The 20,884-nt window shown below is 65.5% G+C and overlaps 1 protein-coding gene across 17 annotated transcripts in view; it reads right to left on the bottom strand.

The window, feature by feature from the left end:
* Positions 1 to 20,878, bottom strand: part of BRSK2 (BR serine/threonine kinase 2) — a 54,822-nt gene extending 33,944 nt beyond the window's left edge. For all 17 annotated transcript variants that reach the window (XR_002126757.1, XR_002126758.1, XR_002126755.1 and 14 more), the window contains exon 1: positions 20,651 to 20,878. Coding sequence is in view for 13 of the 17 variants with exons in the window: in XM_019667359.1 (XP_019522904.1) it covers positions 20,651 to 20,744 (94 nt within the window). In the remaining 4 variants the exon portion in view is untranslated. The remainder of the gene's footprint in view (positions 1 to 20,650) is intronic.
* Positions 20,879 to 20,884: the final 6 nt, after the last annotated feature.

Here is a 20,884-nt window from a genome sequence, read left to right on the forward strand (position 1 = left end):
ATAGCTGAGAGTGGGCAGGGGACAGGGTACATTATGCCAGAACTGGTGTCCCATAGCAGAGCCAAAGAGCCCGTGGACTGCCCATCCCACGCGATGATGGCCTCTGGAAAGTGAGATCCCAGGGACGTACATCATCCATCCCGCCCACCCACTCAGCAAGTGTCCAGTGGGCTCCCACTAGTGCCATGTGGAACTTTGTTAGCTAAGTGGAGCGAGGAACGCAAGGGAAGGGCCAGCTCTGTCCAATGCTGCCGACCGGGTGAGGACTGAGACGTGATCACGGATCTGGCACTGTGAAGGTCACTTCAGTAGGGCGGCAGGGTCAAGAGATGCAGGGGAAAGATGCCAACTAACAAGGATAACACTTCTGAACAGCTCTGCTGTAACTGGGGGCGAGGAAAGGGCGGTCCAGTCGGAGTGGCGTCTTCCCTCCCATCAGCCCCATGGGAGGCCAGGCGCTACGGACAGAGGGCTCCCCTGAGGGATCCTGAGCACAGACATTCAGACTCAGAGCTTCCTCCCATCTGACTCCTCCTAGGATGTCAGCTGGTAAAACGAGGGGAGCAGTGGGTCCTGGGAAACTCTGACAGGAGGGCACCATGAAAGCAGGGGACCTAAGAGAGTGATGGCCTATCTACACATAGATTTCTAAATGAATGTATAACAAATACGGCAATGAGAAAAGAGGCAACTGGGAACTCCAGGAAAATCAAAGGGCTTTTCGAAACAGTGGTGGGGATGGATGCAAATGGACTGTCACGAATACACATCTGTGGGTGTCAGAAAAGAGAATCCACTCAATGGACTCTAACACCCTTGATTTTCCCAAAGGCACAGAAACCAGGTCTCAGAGCGGGACCCCCAGGTGCGAGGGCACATCGTCCTTCCAGCTGGCACATGACCCCGGCGGGTATTCCCACACACTGCCCAGCCCAGCACAGAACAGCACTCCCACACGGACACTTACGCAAACCCGCTTCATGGTGCCTCACTTTTGAGAGCCCACCAACAGGCACACCCAGAGACCCTGGAAACAGTTCCAAGGACAGGCCCCTGGGTGTGCCTGCAGACCAGGACCCATCCTTGTCACCACGCACGATGCGATGGGCACAGCGGTGGGGAGCGAGGCTGGACCCTCCGACCCACAGCAGTGTGGCCACGCGGTGCACGTGCACGGCACGTGGCTTTGGGCTTTTCCCTCACCTCACGCCACTGCGCCAACTTTACTACATGTTATTAAAGAACCAGATCGGGGATCATAAAAGCTTGTCCCTCATCACAGAGGCGCCATTCCAGCCCATTTGCGCGTGGCTAAAACAGGTGCCCACTTTGATAAAAGTCAACAGAGCCATGAAGACCACAGCAGCCCCTCGGGTGCCGGCTCACCTCCTGGATGTCATCCAGAGAGCCTCTCGCCCCCTCCCACCTTGCCAGGGCAGGCCCAGCCCCTTGGGCACCACTGCCCCTCCACGGGGAGGTGTGCCATGTGCCAGGGCTGCCACAGAAGTAAGACCTCTGCCCACCTAATCATTCTGGGTACCAGCTGGCAATGGACTTGAAACTTGTTGCCCAAATGGGTAAAAACTAAGCCACAGAACAGAACTACCTTGAGCAGAGGCTGCACACAGATGGGAAAAAGCACTCATCGTTGCCTACCACGGGATTATCACCACACACAGTTTTGTTGTGTCAAGAAGGGCTGTTTGGAAATGGCAGCTCTCGTGTCCAGGATGTGAGGGCACCCAGCCCCCAATGAGGGGCCGTCCAGCAGGGGTGGGCGGGCTCACCACATCCCCACAGGTGGCCAGGCGCAGCTGTCAGGACAGCCCCGCTCACACCCCAAGCCCCAAAGATGAGTCTCCGGCCACCAAGGGTGGCCCCAGGCCTCTGCCCTTCAGCACTGGCCACTGGCTGGGGCTGCCCTCGGCCTTGGTCTCACAGGTTGAGCTCACCTCATGTGGCCGTGTCCTCTCCCTGCCTGCAGCCAAGGCTGGGACCAGCAGCCAGCATGCTGGGCAGGGCGTCCCTGCACCTTCCCAGAAGGGTCACAGCCACGGCCAAGCTTCCCTGCCCCTCGGCCACCAGGGCCCCCAAAGGTGGCATGAGGGGCTGGTGGGGTGGGGGTGTGGCAGGTCCTGGGACCCTGTGCTCAGGTCAGGAGCCCTCCTCCGGGCCCCACCAGTCCTGCCTGGGAAGGCACCCACATGGACTCCATGGGGTCAGGGGACAGCAGGTGGTGGGACACCAAGCCCAAGACAGGGCTGACCCTTAGGCCTCGGGTGCCTCAGGCCCAGTCCCCTCCTGACCGAGGGGGTGTCTCTTAGGGAGCTGTGACCCACACATTGGTTTTGGGGGCAGACATCAGCACACCTGGGGTGGGGACCATAAGGGAAAGAGTGTAGCTGGCAGAGGAGCACAGAGCCTGTCACCAGGCCCAGGAAGGTCAGTCTCCCCTCCGCCAACCCAAGGCCCTTGATGGGGAACGTCTGTCCTGGGACAGTAACCCTGGGGGGCTCCCCAAGGGGCTGCAGGGGAGGAGGGGAGGGGCAGAGCAAGGTTCCCTGGGCTGAAGAGAGTGGGTGGGGGTCAGGGCTTAAACCCAGAGGAACAGGGCTGCCCTTGGGAATCCCAAGGAAACCTCTGGGAGGCATCGGGCTACAGGCTGTGGGGTGAGAGGGCACTGCCAGGGTGTTGTGATGGTCAGGGGCCCCCAGGGGTGCTTACAGGCACTAGGGCCAGCAGGGCGACTCTGGGGCAGGCCCTGCTGGGCACACCTGCTCCAGTTGGAGCCCTGGGGGCCATGGGATGCCACAGAGAAACCAGCCCAGTGCCACCCGTCCTGGTGGAGCAGGGTCTGCCTGGACCTGGAGCTCCCAACACCAGTGGCGCCTTGTGGGCCAGGGTGGGAGGGGGCAGCAGTGCTGACTCCAGGCACTGTCTGGACCTGGGGGAGGCAGCACCTGCCCCTGGACCCCCCACCGGCCCCGAGCTGGGTTCTGCGTGCAACTTCAGGGTCTCAATGTCAGACTGGCTGGTGAGCCTGTCCCTGTAGTGGCCAGGCAAGTGGCCAGCAGTCTCCTCACCCATGGGGTGGGTGGCGCCAGGCCCAAGGACTCGGCTCGGAAGCTAGCGCTCCCACCTGGGAACCTCGCAACTGGGCCTCACCTGGTACAGGTGAGCGTGCACAGGGCCCACGGGAAGGAGGCTGTCTCACACACACACGCTCACCCTAGTGCACACGCAGGGACTCATGCTCACACAGAATAACTAGGGCAGAGCCTGGGCGGAGCTTGCAGGGGGGCAGTTACCTGTGCAGGAAGAGCCAGCCTGGCCTAGAGCAGCATGGGGTCGGTGCCACAGGAGCCAGGGGTGCAGGGGGCGGGTTCAGACTCCGTGTGACCAGGTAACTCCCCCCACCCCCTGCCCCACCCTGGGCCCCTCCCCTGCCCACCTCCTCGGCCAGGCCTGGGCCCTCCTAGGTGCAGAGGGAGGAGGAGGTGTGGCCCCAGGGCTGGCTGGGACATGGTCATGGGGCAGTGCCTAGGGGTGGGCCTTCAGCCCTGGGGTGGGCGCCCCTGCAGCCAGTGGCCCAACAGAGGTGAGGCTGCTATGCCCCAGCCAGGCCTCCTTCCCAACTCCAGGGCGAGGGGTGGGCAAGGCAGCGCCACGCTCACTGCCCAGCTGCAGTCTCCACCGCGGCGCTGACCCAGGTGCATGGGATGTCCAGGTGGGGACACCGGCCTCTTTCCAATTCACCCTCTGGCCCAGGAGTGAGGGGGAGACAGGGAGGGGTGGCTGAGAGGGCCAGCTGGCCACTGTGAGCAGGGGTGAAGCTGTAACCCAGAGAAAGGAGGCTCAGATGGGGGTGTGCCTAAAACCTACCCTGCTGGCAACGGGACTGCTCGGCAGGGGTGTGGGGGAGGAGCCTGCTCGGCATGGCGGCCAGACCCCAGACCCCCCACCCTGAAGGCTCCCCAGCTGGCGTGAGCCGCCTCATACAAAGCTCTCCCCCTCCTCTCTCCTGCCAAACTGCCATCTGTTGCCATGGTGACAGGAGCAGAAAAGGCAGGCGGCATTCAGCACCCCCCACCCCTTCTTTCTGGCTCCTTCCGCTGGGCAGTGGGCTCAGAGCAGGCCACTGGCTGTATAGCCCCCAGCAAGCGGGCCTCCTGCACAGAAGGCCAGGAGAAGCCCCCCATGACTCCAGACTCCCCTCCTTGGACCCTGCCCAGGGCAGGACCCATCTGCACTGGGGGGGGCGGTGACTGGTAGCCGGTCCTGTCCCTCATCCACCTCCCCTGCTGAGCCCCCACCAGGGACAGCCCAGCCCAAGGAGCGGCCCCAGGGGCCAGCCACCTACCCTGCCATCGCGAGGCCAGGGGGCTCCCGGGCAGAGGGTCAGTCCTGGCCACCGAATGGGTGGTGCCCAGCAGAGGTGGCTGCCTGCACATGCTGCCCCAGATAATGTCCCGATGGACTGAGGAGGCGGCACAGTCTGCAGCTGGGGACCAGCGACCGAAGCCCGGAGTTCCTGAGGCAATGCTCACACCTCCAGAGACTGAGGCCGTGAGTGTCCCCTGGCAGGACGGCCCCAGGCTCAGCGGCGGCCAGCGCATGAGCGGCAGACTCAGGCACCGCAGGTCAGGGCCCGAGCTCATGGGTTCTCTTTTTGCTTTTGTGTTTTGAGCCCTGGTTTGCTCCCTAAAACCTGCCTCCCCAGCAGCCCCCCTCACAGCCACTCCCCTCCCCATGGAAGTGTGACCGACACACAATGTCCAAGCGCAGTTGTCAGTTTCTACCTGGACGCACACCTGTGAAACCGGCACCACCCTCAGGACAGCGATGGCCACCTCTTCCCAGGTGTCCTGGTGCCCCTTTGTCACCCCTTTGCGTCAGCAGGTCACGGCCACTCCGCAGTCTGCCTTCTCTGGATGTCACATAAACGCATCACCACCCAGCATGCAGGCAGCCACAGAAGTGACTCAGAGCGCCCCGATCCCCCCAGAGAGTGACAGGCGGGTGGACGGGACATGGGCCTTTGTGCGGAAGAGGCTCTGACCAGCTCCTTAGAAAGCCACCAACGCCCGACAGTTCTCACAGGAGCAGAGGAGGAGCCGGCTCCTCAAAGAAACACCAATAACCGACCCACCAGACAGGAGCTGGGTGTCCGAGAGGGACAAGGGGGCTGGGCGACCAGCCATGAATAGTCCCCAGCCTGGCCACAGCCCTCCAGGCTCAGCTGCACGGCCTGGGAGTGGGGGGTCAGGTAGGGCTCAAGGCAGAATTGTGGGGGCCATAGGAGCACGAGGGTGCCAGCCTGTCCTGTCTTCCTACCTGGGGGCCCCACGTCTAAGGGCCACCACTCCCGGGGGTCCAGGAGACGGGGGCAGGAGCCTGGGGCTGGGGTGCGAAGCCCCCACAAAATTGCATCTACCCAGTTCCTTCTAACGGCTACAGCCCTGGGCCGGCCCGCTGGGTTGTGTGGACACTGGACTGCGTCCCACATGGCGGGACTCAGTGCTGCTGAGGCTCCAGGCAGCAAGCGGGATCCCCCCTCCTGCCGTCTGCACCACCCCCAGGCTGGCGGGGGAGGGCACCAGCAGGAGGGGGAGGGGATTCCCTCTCAGCAGACGCAGAGTAGGGGCGCCCAGCCTCAGCAGCACCAGGTTGCCATAGCAACCACACAGGCAGCAGGAGACAGCCCTGCGTGATGCAACTGGGCACCCCTCCCCCCTCCAGCCCCAGCCCCACCCAGCTGCCTCCTCCCCAGTGCCTTCGCCCCCAGGACCAGAGGCCCGAAAGGGGCCCACCCTCCCTGGGGCCAGGCAGGAGGGTGGACGCTCCTCCGTCAGCTGCAGCCCCCCCCACCCCCGGCTGAGGTCCAGAGCTTGGACCCTGCTGTCCCCACCCCCAGGCCGGGGCTCCCCCAGACCCAGCAGGGTCCACCCAGGCCTCTCTCAGCCACGGGAAGTCCCCCCTCACCCCGCCAGCGTCCCGGAGGGGGTGTTTGGCTACTGTGCGCTCAGCACAGCCCCAGGTACTGGACACCCAACCTGCGGCCATGGTTGCAGGGGGAGGTAGGAAGAGCGCCAGCACCTGGGGCGCCCCTCCTCCAGCCTGGTCGGGCCCCACAACCCTGCCAGTCACATGTGGGCACGGGCAGATGCCCAAGGGGACCCCACAGCCTTGTGTGGCACACAAGTGCTGTGAAACCATCTTTTCTGGGGGTGCCCTTCACCCCCCACTCGCCCAGAGCCTCCCATCCCCCTGGGCGGGGAGACCCCTCCTGAGCCTCCAGGGTCACAGTGGCCTGGCCACCAGTCCCACGGTGGCAGACAAGCACATTAGATTTTTATTAACTGGTTTTTCAATTCAATCCTACAAAATTAGACCAATGAGATGTTTTGATTGAATCCAGTTCTATCCAGTAATTCAATCTGGTAAACTGTTTTTTTTAAATTGATGCCCTCATTTCAGAAGCGGGGGCTGATGCCCCGCAGGCTGGGCAGGAAGGTGGGCAGCACGACTGAGGGACCCCAGGAAGAGGCAGGGTCGGAGGCTCGTGGGGTGCAGGCGGCAGAGGCTGCTGGGAAGTGAGGGGTCCAGCCCACGAGAGTCCCCGGTGTGCCTGGAGGCTGGACTCTGGGAGGGCGGGACCAGGGTCACAGCTGCAGTGGGAATGCCCGTGTGATGTGACCAGGAGGCACCAGGAGCGACAGTGCCCTGGCCAGCACCTGGCCAGGCCCCCAGGGACACGTGTGGACGTGAGGTGGGACAGGCAATGGAGGGACAGAGCAGTGGTGGACAGCAGGAGCCACTAGCGTGACAGTGCCTGGCTTGGCGGGTGGGGGGGTTACCAGGCGAGGTGGGCAGCCTGTGGGCCAGGCCCCACCCCCAGCCCAGCAGAGCACTGAGGCCTTCCCTCCTGCCAGGCCCTGCCCCCCAGGATGGCCGGTGATGGAGTTGCTATGGTGATGAGGTCTGAAGCCTACCCTGGGAAGCCCCGAGGGAGTCTCTGCCTGTCATCACACACACACACCAACACCCAGACCTCCACCTCTGGGGCAGGTTCGACCCCATCTAACTTCACACACCTGCTGGGCATGGGAGACCCTCAGGCACGGAGCCAGGCTGAGCGGCTCAGGATTCAGGCAGCTGTGGAAATACTTCCCAGAAGCCTCCAGGCCTCCACGACCCCCAAGCTGTGGATCAGTACCTGGGGGGCCACACCCCAGCGGCCCGACCCCCTTGTGTCTCGGCCTGCCTCCATGTGCCTCCGGCCCAACACGGGACACAGGCTCCCAAGAGGGTCCATGGCCTGTCATCAAGCAGAAGGCACAGCCCACCTGCCCACCTTCGGCCCAGGCAGCCCAGCTCCCCGCAGCCCTTTCCAAAGCACCGGGGAGTAGGGGGCCACCGAGTCGCCCTTGGAAGTCACACGGGCTCCGGTGGCCCCACGGGCCGGCGGGGGGAAAAGGAACGGACACGGCAGCAGTGCAGCCAAGCGTCTCTGGTCTGCCGACACCCCTTGCCCCCCACGGGGGGTTCCATGAGGACGTCACAGAAAACTGAGCATCTGAGCAGGGAAAGCAGAGCCACCAGGCCACTCTGTCCTCAGTCAAATTTAGACTTGGCTTTAAAAATCCACATTTTAAACACTCTCACGAACCTGGTCTCCCCAACCACTCAGGTGACCGCTCGTGGGGTGGGGGCTGGGCGCTGTGAGCCAGGGCCCTTCCTGGTGCCTCCCCAGGAGACTGGCCCTCCAGTTCCCCTGGGCGGCTCTCCCTAGAGGAAGGGCTGCAGGGGGGCCGGCTGCAGGCATGCCCTGGCCTGCGTTTCCTCCTCTGCTCCACAGCCCAGGCGCCCCGACTGTGGAGCTTCCGGAGCTGCACGTGGGGAGCACCTGACCCGGGGAGCAGAGCTGAGGTGGGTGCCAGGTTCAGGGAGCCCAGCCAGTGCCGCATGAGATGGACACCGAGGCGCAGAGGCCGGACAGGCAGTGTTCTGGCTGTCCCTGCCTGGCCCAGCCTGGCCCGGAGCCCAGAACCCTGCTTGGGCCCCTCAGCAGGACCTGCGCCCCAGCCAGCCAGCCAGACACAGGCCCCGCCTGCAAGCCGGTGGGAAGCGGGAATACCAAGGCCCACCCCGGCCCAGCTGGGGTCGGGAGCCAGGATGGCCTGCCCATCTCCGGAAGGGCCATGCCCACGTAATCTCCAGCATGGGGTAATAATAGAATCTGCTTAGTGGGCAGCGGGCAGCTTGCTCGGAAGGACAGAGAGAGAGAGGAGAGAGGCAGAGAGCTGCCTGCTCACACCAGGCAGTCCACGTCTTCCCAAACCCCAGTGTCAGCCCCAAGCTCTGCAAGCTGCCTCCAGGAGGTCCGGCTGCCTGGAGCTCCACGGGATGGAGCCGGATGGGGCGTCACCTCTGCCAGTCTTTCCCTTGTGGGGCTGGAAGCTGGGGGCTGGGAGGTGGACCCTGCCCTCCAGATGGAGCAAATGGACATGAGTTTCCAGAATGAGCTCTGCCCAAAATGGACGAGGAGCGCCCCCTCCTCCCCCCGCTGCGTGGCTACGGCCAATGAAGACCCTCAGGCCTGCTGTGGTCACCCCTGGGACCACTGCCCTGACCTCCTGACCTCCTGATCCAAGCCCCAAGCCAGACAGTGAAGCCTGTCCCACACCCCTCCTCCCCACCCCCCGGGGACACAGTGCCACCCACAGACCAACTGACCGGCGCAGGCAGGGCACTCAACACACACATGCCCCTTTCCACTTGCACACCCACTGGGCACATGCCTGCTTTATGAAGGCCAGGAGGCTACCTGTCCTGAGGCCACACACGCCAGAGGCCTGACATCATCCTGCCAGCACAGGTCCCCAGGCTCTGGCCCTGCTGAGCCGGTGGACAGGACTGACCGCCACCTGCCCTGGGCTCCTGAGCAAGAAACGGCAGAGGCACAGGGCGCCTCGTGCCCCAGACACCAAACACTCAGTCGACACCTGCTCTGTACCTGCCCAGAGTTGATGGCCCCACCTTGCACGCCTCACCTGTTTCTAGGGACTGCTGGCCCCTCCAGGGTAGAGGCCACTTGGCATCCAAGAGAAGAGGTGCCCACGGGGATGACACTGGCCTGCAGCCCCCCAGGTACAGCAGGACTTGCCCAGTGAACCCCCAGGGCCCGGCAAGGAACCAGAGGCCCCACGAGACAGTGCCTGGGGAGACAGCCCACAGCCACTCTCAGAGGCCTGGCTGCCCACTGGACTTCTGCAGAGCTTGCTGAAGGGCCAGCCACACGGTTGCTGAGGACGGCCCTCGGCACAGCCCTGCTGCAGTCCTGTGCGGGACAGACAGACTCCTCCGGGCCCCTTCCGCCCCGAGGCTCGGTGAGAGGGTTCCTGCGGAGGGCACTGGATGGCAGCAGAGCCCCACACCTAGCCTGGGGCCAGCCTCCCCCAGGTCCAGGCTGCCCCTTGGTCCCTGCCCAGGGGAGGACTGTCCCCAGCCAGCTTCCCAGAGATGCCCTGAGTGTCCACCTCCGTAAGCAGCAATGAGCGAGGGCTGCTGACCAGGCCCAAGTCAGCACAGAACCCTGCGCGAGCCATGTGGGCGCAGTGGGGCTGTCACCCAGAGACCACCTGACTGGGGTGACTTGGGATGCTGCAGCCCCCGGACGGGAGCCCAGGGACTGAGACTCTGAGCTCAGGAGCCCAGGCTCCGCAGCCCCTGCCAGGCCCGGGGCATCTCTGGAGAACCACAGCACTGACCGGCTCAGGCTGGTTCCCCCAGGCCCTTGCCCAGATGTGGCCTCAGCCCAGTTCCCCTGGAGGTCATCTGCCCCAAGCCTGGTTCCCAGTGGGGGTATCACCAGCATTGCCCCGAGGGAAGGCTGGTCCCCACAGTGACCTGTGAACCGGGGTGGCATAGGCTAGGTGGGACGTGGCCATCTCTCTGGTTTCTGGGTGTGGGACAACTACTGACCCTCAAGTGACCCAACTGGACTTTGTGACCCCCTCCCACAGTCACCAGGGCAGGGCACGGATGCCAGGAGGAGGGTGTGCACTGTGGAGGGTGGCACGACACGGGGCCCTGAGGTCAGAGGTTCCCAAAGGGGGCATGGGCCTGAGCACCCCGCAGGTGGAGGGACCAGGAGGGGGCCTGACCCTGTGTCTGGGGAGTGGCGCCAGGGCAGCAGCAAAGCCAGATGGGCCTGCCCTGCAGCCCCCGCCAGGGCCTGAGGTACCCTCCGCACCCAGGCCATTCGCCCATGTCCATGTATGGACGCCCTCCATCGTCCCGTGGCATCTGCTGGAAGACGGCCCATCTGTGCCACTCTATGATTAGTTATAAATCCTTTGGGATTTGGGGTTTAGTCGGCAAACCTCCAATCTGAGAGGAGCACTCTGCCTCTGAGATAAGCCAGCACCAACCCTCGCTGTCGGCCCAGCACCCCTCCCCCACCTCCACGGCCTCCGTCCTTCCCAACGTGGCCTGTCCCCAGTGGGAGACCCCCACCCCAGAACTAACCCAGGGTGGAGGTTTGGGGTAGGAGGGTTGGGTAGAGACGGGGGCCAGGGGCCTGGTCCCTCCAGCGCCCCAGACCCAGGGAGAGGCTGCAGTCACAGAGCCCCAGGCTGTGCCTCCCAGTGTGGGAAGTGAGCTCCCCGGAGGCTGGAGGTGGGAACAGCAGGAGGGTAACACCCATCACATGTCTGTCCAGGTGCAGGCAGGCAGGCCTCTGACCCAGAGCCCGGCCCACAGCGAGTCTCCCCCTCATCACCCCAAGGCCATCCACAGACATCGGAATGCCCTGCAGAGGGCCAGCATTGCATCCACCCTCAGGCCACAAGACCCCAAACAAGGGGACCCAGGAGTGAACCAGGGGACCCAACCCCACAGTATGCCTGCCCCTCCCCGGGAGCCCCCACGGTGCAGAGTACGGCCCGGTGGTCAAGCCCTCCCGGTCGCTCTGTGCCCCACGGAACCCGCACTCAGTGACAGCAGCCCCAGAAGAACTGGCCACCAGCTCCTTCTGCCCGAGGGACGGGGGACTGGGGTCTCCCCTGGGAGCACACCAGCGGGAGCTGGGGGACTCGGGCCACCACTGAGCACCCAGGTAGCTTCCACCTCCTGCCCCTCGTCAGCACAGGACCGAACCCATGGCGGAGACGGGTGTGGGACTTGCCAGCCCTTCCCCACAGGCCGGCACAGCTGCCGAGGTTCCAGGATACACGGGAGCCGGAGCTGCAGACTTCAGCACAGCCGTGCTGGACAGCTCCCCGTCCACAGGCGGCCTGCCCGGGGCAGGGGCCCAGGGCGGTTCTCCCCCCATCCTGAAGGCCTCAGGTCCTGCTGCCCCAGCCTCATTCCCACATGCCCCCAGGAGGGTGCGGCACAGATGGGGGCACCACCTGAGGGCCTGCCACTGCTCTCCCTGGAGCCTCGGGAGGGAGGGCAGGAGGCTGCAGGCTGCCGGGGTGGACCCGTGAGGGGGCTTGCTGCAGAGAGAGCAGGGGTCCCAGACTGCCAGGCCCCCGTTCCTGCTCCTTGCAGCCCCCCGGATGTCCAGCCATGCTCCAGGGTCACTGCTCCAGGTAGCTGGCCCCTGGACGCAGGGTCTCCTGGCAGCTCCCATGTGCACAGAGGTGGTTAGCACAGTCCTGGCGTGGAATGCGAGCCCGGCTGGGGGAGGCATCCGCACACCCAGCCTGCACCCCGCCTGGAGGAAAGGGGCGTGTGCTGCCCCTCCAGCAGCTCCAGCACCAGGCAGGAAACCCAAAAACAGACACTGAAGGGGCGACCAAGCATGAGCTGCTCCCATAGGAGGTCACGTGTTGAAGCCACAGGCCAAGTATGGTGACAGAGGGGCTCCATCCATGAGGACAGAGCCGGAGGTGTGGGCTGGGGGAGGGCGGGCTGCGTCTCCCGCCGGAGCTCCGACCACCTCACGCCCTGTTTGTCCCTCTGCCCTTCAGCAGGCCCCAAGCCCGCAGTGAGTGGGACTGGCACTCGGTGAAAGGGCCACCATGCCCAAGTGGGCGAGGCTGTGCTCGGAGCCGAGGACCAGTGAGACGTAAGGGAGAGCAGGCGTCCGGCAGAAGCCTGTCCAAGTGCCCCAGGGGTCAGAGGTCAGGAACAAGGAGTGGACAGGTCACAGCTACACACGATTTTCTCCAAGTGACGTCCCGCCAGCATTGGTATCACCCGGGACTCGGAATGCAGAACCTCAGGCCCGCCCTACCTGTGAGGGACACACAGGCCTCGGGTGACACCAGGGCAGGACCCTGGGAGCAGCCCCAGCCTGGCGGGCCCAGGCCCAGGCCCCCACCAGCCTCCGGGTGCTGCTGGCAGAGGGGCTGGCCACCTGAGGCCCAGGCTCCGGGAAACGGCCAGTTAAAGTCTATCTGCCGTCTGGGTTTCTGCGAGTTTTGGAAATCGTGTTAATTTCTCAGGGAGATGATGGTAACGTGCTTTTAAAAAGAGTCTCTATCTTTAGACACACACACCAAAATATTTATAGCTAAACATGCCTGGGATCTGCCTCCAAATAATGGGGGTGGGGGGTGTGAAGTGAAACTGGCCGCACGTCCCTGGGACTGGGTAGGTGCACAGGGTCCTGGGCCCTCCTCTCTGTGGAAACGCCTGTGTGCGGAGAAAACAACGCTGTACCTAGGCCGGCCGCAACTGCTGCCCCAGAAACCAACTCCAGGCCCCTACCCCAGGTGGCCCCCAGGACAAAGGAAGCTGCGTCCAGATGGCAGCAGGCTGGGCAGGGTTACATCTCAGGGCACTGTGGCATCGTGTGGCAGAGGGGACAGACCGGACGAGCCCCTCACCCGCCCAGCACCTGCAGGGTAGGGCAAGGACCAGTCTGAGGCCCGGGGACCATGCGGCCCCCCACCCCTCAGTCAGCACAGCTGGCCTGGCCCGGCTTTGCCCCAACCCCCACCTGCCCTCCCCACTCACTGCCCTGCAAACAAGAGCTCCAGGAAAATCCCACCGCAGGGGGGTGAGCATACACAACACTCCCTACTCTGTCCTGGTTTGTCCCCTGGGCACCCAGCCCAGGTTAGGGCCACTGCAGGCACCTCGGCCAGCACGAGGCCTGAGGGTGACCACAACGGCCGCGCCAGGCCCCCTGCTCAACCCCAGGAAGCACGTTCCTTCACGGAACCACTGCCCACCATCCATCACGCCTGAGCCGGAACAGGGAAACTGAGGCATGCAGACACGTGACTGACAGCAGTCTGCGCTGCTCACCAAACACCGGTGGGGCCTGCCTTGGGGCTCTGCACGCAGGTTGACCCAGAGACCCCGGCGGTCATCAGTGCTGTGTACCGGGGGTCTGGGATGGGATGGCCTGTCCAGCTCCCTCCTGACTGTGGCGCTGACCGAGGGGCTGCACACAGCTGGGTCCCACGGACTCTGAGCTCCCCACACATCCTGAAGAGGAGAGCAGGCTAGGAAACACCTGGCGTGGCCCTCACCACAGGCCTCGGGGCCACACGGGCTCCCTGGGACTCCCCAAACTACCACGGGCACCCATCAAGTGCCAGCCCCTTACTCTTCAGGGAGGAAACTTGCCCAGCGAGGCCACCCAGGCCCTCGGCCACACATGCGGGGCGAGTCTGGGGGGAGCAGCAGCGGAGCCCTAAGCCAGGGAGGGGCTTCAAGCGGCCTCAGAGACCTGGGCTCCAGTTTGGGGCAGTGTCACCACCCGAGAAAGCTGGACACACAAGCCCGATCTGCTGCTGGACCCCACGCCTCAGACAGAAGGAGGTACCCGGCCCCAGGCTGCCGCCCTGCCCGGCCCCGCCCCGCCCGGCCAGGCCCCGCCCCGCCCTGCCCGGCGGCCACCTCTGGCCAGCACCTTTCCCATCTCAGCTCAGTCCATGGGAGAGGCCCTGCCCAGGGAACCAGTCAGGGTGCAGGCGAGCCCCGAACCAGGCCAGCCCGCCAGATCCCCAGCGTCGCCTACTCTGCCTGCGGTCCAAGCCGCAGCTGGCCAGGAGAAGGACCCAACAGGCCCCCAGGCGGCCGCCCCCCAGCACACAGGACCCACCAAGCGCTGCCTCCCCAGCCCCTCCCATCTGGGCCCTCGGCCCAAGCCAGCGGCTGCCCAGCAGCTCTGGAGTCAACCCGGGATGCCAGCCAAACCACCCTCACAGATGCCACATTCCTGGCCGGGCAGCCTGTGCTGCCCCCGCAAACCGCCCACAGCACTGGGCCATAGCGGCAGCCTGACATGTCCACAGGCCCCGGCTGCGTCACTCAGGCCATGCAGGCAGCTATTTGGGCTGCCCCGCCCCCGCCCAGGCGTCAGGAGGGCCCGCCCTGCCCTCCAGGACTCTCTGGGCACCAGCGGTGCTGGTGCCCTGGGTGCCTTGGTCACCACGGGGGCCACGAGCCCCTCATCCAGGGGCCCTCCCTCACCCCAGCCCAGAACCACCAGGCCCCAGGAGCTTCCACTCCCCCTCGGCCAGGCCCACAGGCAGGGCCCACAGAAGGTCCGGGGGGGGGGCAGCCAGCCCTGGGCCCCTGCGCAGACGAGGACGTGGCAGCCACCTTCTGTCCTTTCTGACAGCACCCCCAGCCAGGGTGAGTGTCCCCAGGATGTGTGCCAGTGCTCTATACACATCGACCCATGAGGTCCTCGAAGCCACCCTGCCCGAAGGTGCTGTCACCCCAGCACACAGGGAGGAAACCGAGGCCCAGCCTCCAAGGACCAAACGGACAAGCAGGAAGAAAACCAGCCGGAGAGACAAGGACCTTTCTCTTCAGCCGCTCTGCGGGGGGGCTCCCAGCTGCTGGCTGGGGACACTGGCCCCTCAGAGGCTGCGGAACAAGGCCTGGGCAGCCTCTCAGGGCCCAGCCCACACAATCCCGCTTTGTCCCTGCGGCCTCTACCCAGCCCAGCCTCCATCTTGTCCAGAGTCCGAGGCAGCTGGCCCAGGGCAGCCCTGCTCTGCCAGCCGGCACCCCGGGGGCAAGGGCTCAGGCAGCTCAGCCATCCCTGGCCAGGACCCTGGGCTTTGGGCCAGGCTCATGAAGGCCCACCCTGGACACGCCAGCCAGTGCTAGGTAGTCTGGACACATGAGCCGGCCCGCAGGTGACAGTGTGGCCAGCCGGGCTTGGCACAAGGGACGGTCCATCACAGCTGCCCTCAGGAGACGCCAGCCCTCCCCACATGCAAGGGGCCTTCCTACAAAGCCAGGAGCACAGGAGACCATCCACCCAGAGGCGCAGGGCATCCCTCCCCTCCCCCGAGACCCCAGGTGGGCCCAACACTGTCCCCAGCCACCGGAGCCTTGCAGAAGCTGCAGGACACCCCCTCTACAGAAGGGCGTAAAGCCGCTGGGCCCCGGAGCGCTAGGACCCCTGCAGGCAGTCCTGGACTGTGCCTTCCGGACCAGTGGCGCACCAACTCCCCGTAGGCCCCAAGGTGGCCACCAGGGCGCTGGGCTCTGGTCTAGTGGCTGAAAAGGCAAACCCACGCGGGCAGCACACGGGGCCACGGGCGGGCAGCAGGCGCCTCTCCCGCCACACTGCCCCACTACACACACTCACTGTGTGGTGATGGGCCCCGGAGCGTGCAGCGTCCCCGCTCCAGGGAGCTCCAGACTGCGGGGATGCTGTTCACCTCCTGGGCCGGGCAGCGTCAGGCACGGCTGCACAAGTGGACACTGCGGTCACTGCCTCCTCTCTCTGGGCTGCCACCCGGCTGATGTGCCGACTTAGAGCAGCCTGACCCTCCCATGTCCCCAAAGAAGCCGGTTCTGTGTCCAGTGGCCTCAAAGGCACAGGTGCTCTGCAAACCGGAGCCCCAGGTACCGTAGGGGTGTCCTACCTGGCTCCTTGGAAGCGTCAGCCCTGGACTCTCCAACAGTCCCCACACACGGGGCAGCAGGGCGCCGGGGGGCCTGTTTGTCTGTTCCAGGCACAGCAGGGGCCACACGCAGACAGGGAGAACAAGGACAGCACTGCCCCCACCCCCCTGCTCCCCATCCTCTAACGACTTCGCGCCCAGAGGTCACCCCACAGACAAATACTGAGGGTGAAAAACAGAAGAAATCACCAGAGAAGGGTACGCAGGGCGGGGGGTGTGGAGGGAGTGGGAGGGGTGCATGTTCCCAGGCAGGGCCAGTGCTGACCCGATGCTGCTGTGGGCAGCAGGAGACTGCGTCCCACGTGGGGCCCACCTGCACACGCTCTAGTAGTCCTGACGTGGCTGGCGGGTGAGGTACAGGGAGCCAGCCCTGAGGCCCCAGTCCACACATGCCCCCCCGATACCTAGCGAAGCCCATCAGCCACCAGCGAGGATGGGGTACCTATGCCACCCCGGGCGGCCCGGGGAGGGGGTGGGGCTTGGAGCCCCTTGGAGCTTGGGGCCATGGCCAGTGCCGGCCAAACTTCATCTGGAAAGTGACGGGCAGGTCTGGCCCTGCCTCTGCACGTGCAGCCAGGAGCACGCGCTCCTGGGGATTCCAGAGACAGCTCTGCACCCTGGGCGCAGGGCAGGGCAGAGGCCAAGCCGCAGGTGACGGGGAGGAGGCCCCCCGGGCACAGCCCAGGCGTTTCCTGCATGCAGCTGGGGGCCCTGGGAGTGGGGGCCGCCAAACCTCATGCTTCCTGAGAAAACACACATCGCAGGCAGATGAACCCCCCGCCCCCGTTAAGAGCCACGCCTGGGCACACGGGTCCCACAAAGAGCGTTCCTGGCCGCTGCACCTGTGCTGTGCTGTGCCCTCTGTCTGGCATGCCCTTCCTGGTACAAACGGCTCATGCAGAGCCTGTCACCACTGCCAGTGGTGAAACAGGCAGGACCCTGAAAACTCAGGTGCTCAGAGCCGCAGCAGCCACAGTGGGCAAGAGACACTCTGGGACCAGGGTCCTAGGGCTCCGCCTACCCCAGGGCCCTACCACCCCTGCCTGCAGGAAACTGCCCCTCCATGGCGTGGGTCCCATGACCCAGAGAGAGGGCAGAGGAGCGTCCTAGGGGAGGGTCTGTGCTGCGGGACGAGAGCTGTAGCGTTGCCTGTCTGTTAAAAGTCACCGGTGGGGTGCTCAGTGGTACTGCACGGGCCTTTCCCAACACTGCATAGGGTTGGGGAGACAGTGGGAGTCCCCATGAGCCCCTCCCCTTGCGCCCTGCCTACATGATCTGCTCCCTGCACTTCTGCACCAGCCCGTGCACTGCGCACACTGCTTTTCTCTCATCCCCAAGGAGCTGCTGCCCTTGACCACAGGGCTGCATCTGAGCCGGTGTCGTCGCTGGGAAGTGGGTTACACTGAGGCAGGCCCCGCACACAGCAAGGCCGCCGGAGTGGCCGTGAGCGTCAGGCACCACAGGCAGTCCACACGGGGCTGGGGTTCGCCGACCACTCACCCTGCTCTGGCACCTTTGCCCACACCCCACACAGAGGCTGGCTCCTTCTCCCGGCCTCAGCCCGTCCTGGCACCCCCAGGCCAGACCCCCAGCCCCGGAGCCCTCTCCACCCACTGCTGCCCCGGCTCTGCCTCCCCGTCCAGCTCCAGGCCTTGGTCCCCCAGGGTCTGCCACACTCCCCACTGCTCACCTGTCTCCCCCCACCACTTCACCTGTCTCTCCCTCGCTCACTTGTCCCATCTTCACAGGCTCCTCCCACCCCAGCTGAAGAACACCTCCCCAGATGAGGGGGTGGGGGTCAGGCAGGGTCTTGGCAGTGGACCCCTCCGCACACGGTGACACCTGCCCCCCAGCCCTGAAGCCCCATCTCTCTGCGAGAAACCATGATGCGATGGGGGGCCTCCAGGGGCTGCCTGCAGAGGCCACACCAGGCCATCCAGGACAGCGTGCAAGGGACATGCAGGAGGAGGGAGATGGCCACGCCTGAGGGACCGGCCCAAACCCACGAGTGACAGAGCCTGCTCGTGGAGCCAGCCCTGCACAAGCAAGACAGCACCACCCACCGCTGAAGAGACACAGCAGGAAGTGTGGCCTGGGCCCTGCAGGCCGCTGGTCATCAGAGGGGTGTCCAGCAGGCGGAGGCGGCAGCCCTGCAGGCGGAGGTGGACTCTCCCCCTGCAGTATCTCCCCCTTCATCTGATGCCCCCAAGGTGGTCTTTTGGGGCAGAGCAGTGGGCCCACCTTCCAACAGGCCCTGGCTTGGGACAGACGGACTGAGCGGCTGGCCGGCCCTTCCACACAGCTCAGTGCCACCCGGACAGCTCCCCTGTGGTCACAGCTTCCGCTTTACAGAAGACCAGGGAAGACCGAGGTGGCCACCGGCCCACGAGACAGAGGAGCTGGTTGGACCTAAGAGGCCAACACGCGGCCTCCACCCTGGCCCTCAGCGCTGCAGGACGGGCCGCTGGGGCGCGTGGCACCCGGAAGTCGGCGCCTCAGCTGCACTCAGGTGTCCTGGCAGACAGCCCCCAGATAAGGTCAGACGTTTATCTCTGGAGGGAAAGGACAGGCCTGGGAAATCGCAACCTTTCTGGCGTTTTGTGCTGAAGACCAGCCAGCAAGCCGAGTGGCCAGGCCAGGCGCTCACACACGCGCAGGCCCCACGTCCACCCAACTCCCAGTGACCCTTCAACAGAACACACGAGGAGACAGGCGCCAACAGGACAGCCTGCTCCCCAGCCGTCCTGGGAAGCAGGTGCTCCAACCAGCAAGGGGCCAGAGGGGACACAGCACAAACAGACACCCCCCCACCCCCCTGGGGTGGCCGGTCAACTGGACCAGTGCGGCTCCACGCAAGCGGGGAGGCCCAAGGACAGGCTGCTGGCTTCGTGCACCACTGGGCTGTTTTCTAAGCAGCACATGGCAGCGTGCTGTTGACACACACACACACACACACAGCACATCCCTTTGTAGTCATTACTGTTAATTACAGGGGAACCTCCTGTAATTAACTGTACGGCAGTGTAACTCAATGAAGAGTACGGAGACCAGGCCTACACACAGAGGCCGGCGCACCGCGCTGCATAAATTCATCCCTGTCATCACTTACACCCGATGTTTCCTTATAATAACATTTTATTGGTACAATAATGAGATTATTTCACTGCCTCCCACATTCTGCAGCCCCGGGCCCCTCCCCCACTGAGGATCTCACCAACTACACTTGTTCCTCCCAGGAAACATGCCTACTTTGAACTCAGTGGACCCCGACTCTCTGCCGCCTCTTCCTGCTTGAACCCAGGCCGCGCCACCTCCACTGTAGTGCTGCTGCCCTGCTGTCAGGGGACCCCCGGTGCTGCAGCAGTTGGCGCAGGGAGCTGCTGACCCCGGGGTGGGCAGAGCGGCAGTCCGCCCCCCAGCCCAGGCACCTGCATGCTCTCTGCTGCTACATCGCAGCCACAGCCACTGCCCTCCCCCGAGACCCAGGGCCTGGCCCACTTTCCTCCCGAACGCCACCTCCCCGCTCTGCCTCCATGCCACCCTGGAGGGCTTGGGGAGGGCCTGCAGCACCCGCTAGAGCGGCTGCCTCCTAGGCCCCCACCCTGCTGCACCTGCCTCCCTTCCTCGGTGGTGCCCCTGCCTGTCTTAAATCTAAGGGACCTCCAGGAGAAGCAGGGAGATCAGTGCCAATTGGACCTCTGGGCGTCAGGAGAGGCCCATCCTGGCAGAAGAAAGAAAATGGCTGAGCCTAGCTTCCCACAAAGCTGCTCTGAACACGGCCGGAGGAGGAGGCTGGCTGCCCGGCTGGGACCTACGCTGATCACTGGAAGAGCCAGGAAGCCTGCTCCTCCGTCTCCCGGGCTGAGGGTCTGCTCCTGGGCGGTCTGGGGGGATCCGTGGCCGGATCCGAGCTCCGGCCCAGTCCCATCCTCCCTCTCCTCCCCTGGGGAAGTGCAGTGTCGCAGGCGTTCCCAGCAGAGGCTGGGAGGAGAGAAAGGCGCTGTCCAGCCCTCCGAGCGGCCGGGGCATCTCCTACACCCGGCCGTGCAGAAAGGTCCGGGCCTGGCCTAGGTGGCCCCGTTGGCCCGCAGACATCACCTGGCGGCCTCCCTGCCCCGCCGGCCGCCCGGAGTTGGGGGTCGCGGCCGGGGGCGCGCGGCCCCGGGGCGCAGCTGCTCGGGCGGCACGCCTATTAGCGCGGCCTCAGCAGACGGCAGATGGGCGCCCGCTCGGCCCCCTCCTCCCGCGGCACAATGGGCCCGGTCGCTCGGGCGCACAATGACGCCGGGGCCGCGCACCTGCAGCCAGAGCGGAGGGGCGCTGGCCGGGCCCGTGCGCCCCCGTCCGCGCCGCGTGTCCTTGGGACGCGCCCGGCCGACCGCAGACGCACGGCCTGCGGGGCTCCGCGGCGGGACCCGGCGCCCGGCCGCCCATTGTTCGCGGCCGCCGGCCGGAGCCGGGCTGGGCCTGCAGCACCGCGCGGGGAGCGGCCTCCTTCCCGGGCCCCTGCTCGGAGCGCCGTCAGCAGGGCCTCCCCGGACGCTGCGGGCCTGTGCGCCCCTGCGCCCTGGTCCTCCCCGGCGCCCCTAGTCCTTCCCGGTCCCCCGGCGTCCCTGTCCTCTCAGGCGACCCGGCCCCCCACAGCCCCCAGGCGCCGCCGGTCCCCCTCGGTGTCCCCGGACCGCCCAACCTGGCCCATTCAGCCCCCTGATCCAAACCCCGTGTCCGCCGGTCCCCGGCCCGGCCCGGCCCGCACGCACCTGTCTGCCCCTTGCCCAGCGTCTTCTCCAGCCGGTAGGGCCCCACATACTGCGCGTGCTGCGCTCCGCCGCCGTCCTTCCCCGTCGATGTCATCGCTCCCGGGCCCGGCACCGGCGAGGTGGGCGCCCCGGGCGGGCGGGCGGCGGCGGCAGGGAGGGGCCGCGTCGGTCCGCGTCCGTCAGTCCGTCCGTCAGTCAGTCCGCTGGGCCGGGTCGGCGGCGCCCGGCGGGCCG

The sequence above is a fragment of the Hipposideros armiger genome, unplaced genomic scaffold (assembly GCF_001890085.2).
Source record: "Hipposideros armiger isolate ML-2016 unplaced genomic scaffold, ASM189008v1 scaffold_494, whole genome shotgun sequence".
Lineage (NCBI taxonomy): Eukaryota > Metazoa > Chordata > Mammalia > Chiroptera > Hipposideridae > Hipposideros > Hipposideros armiger.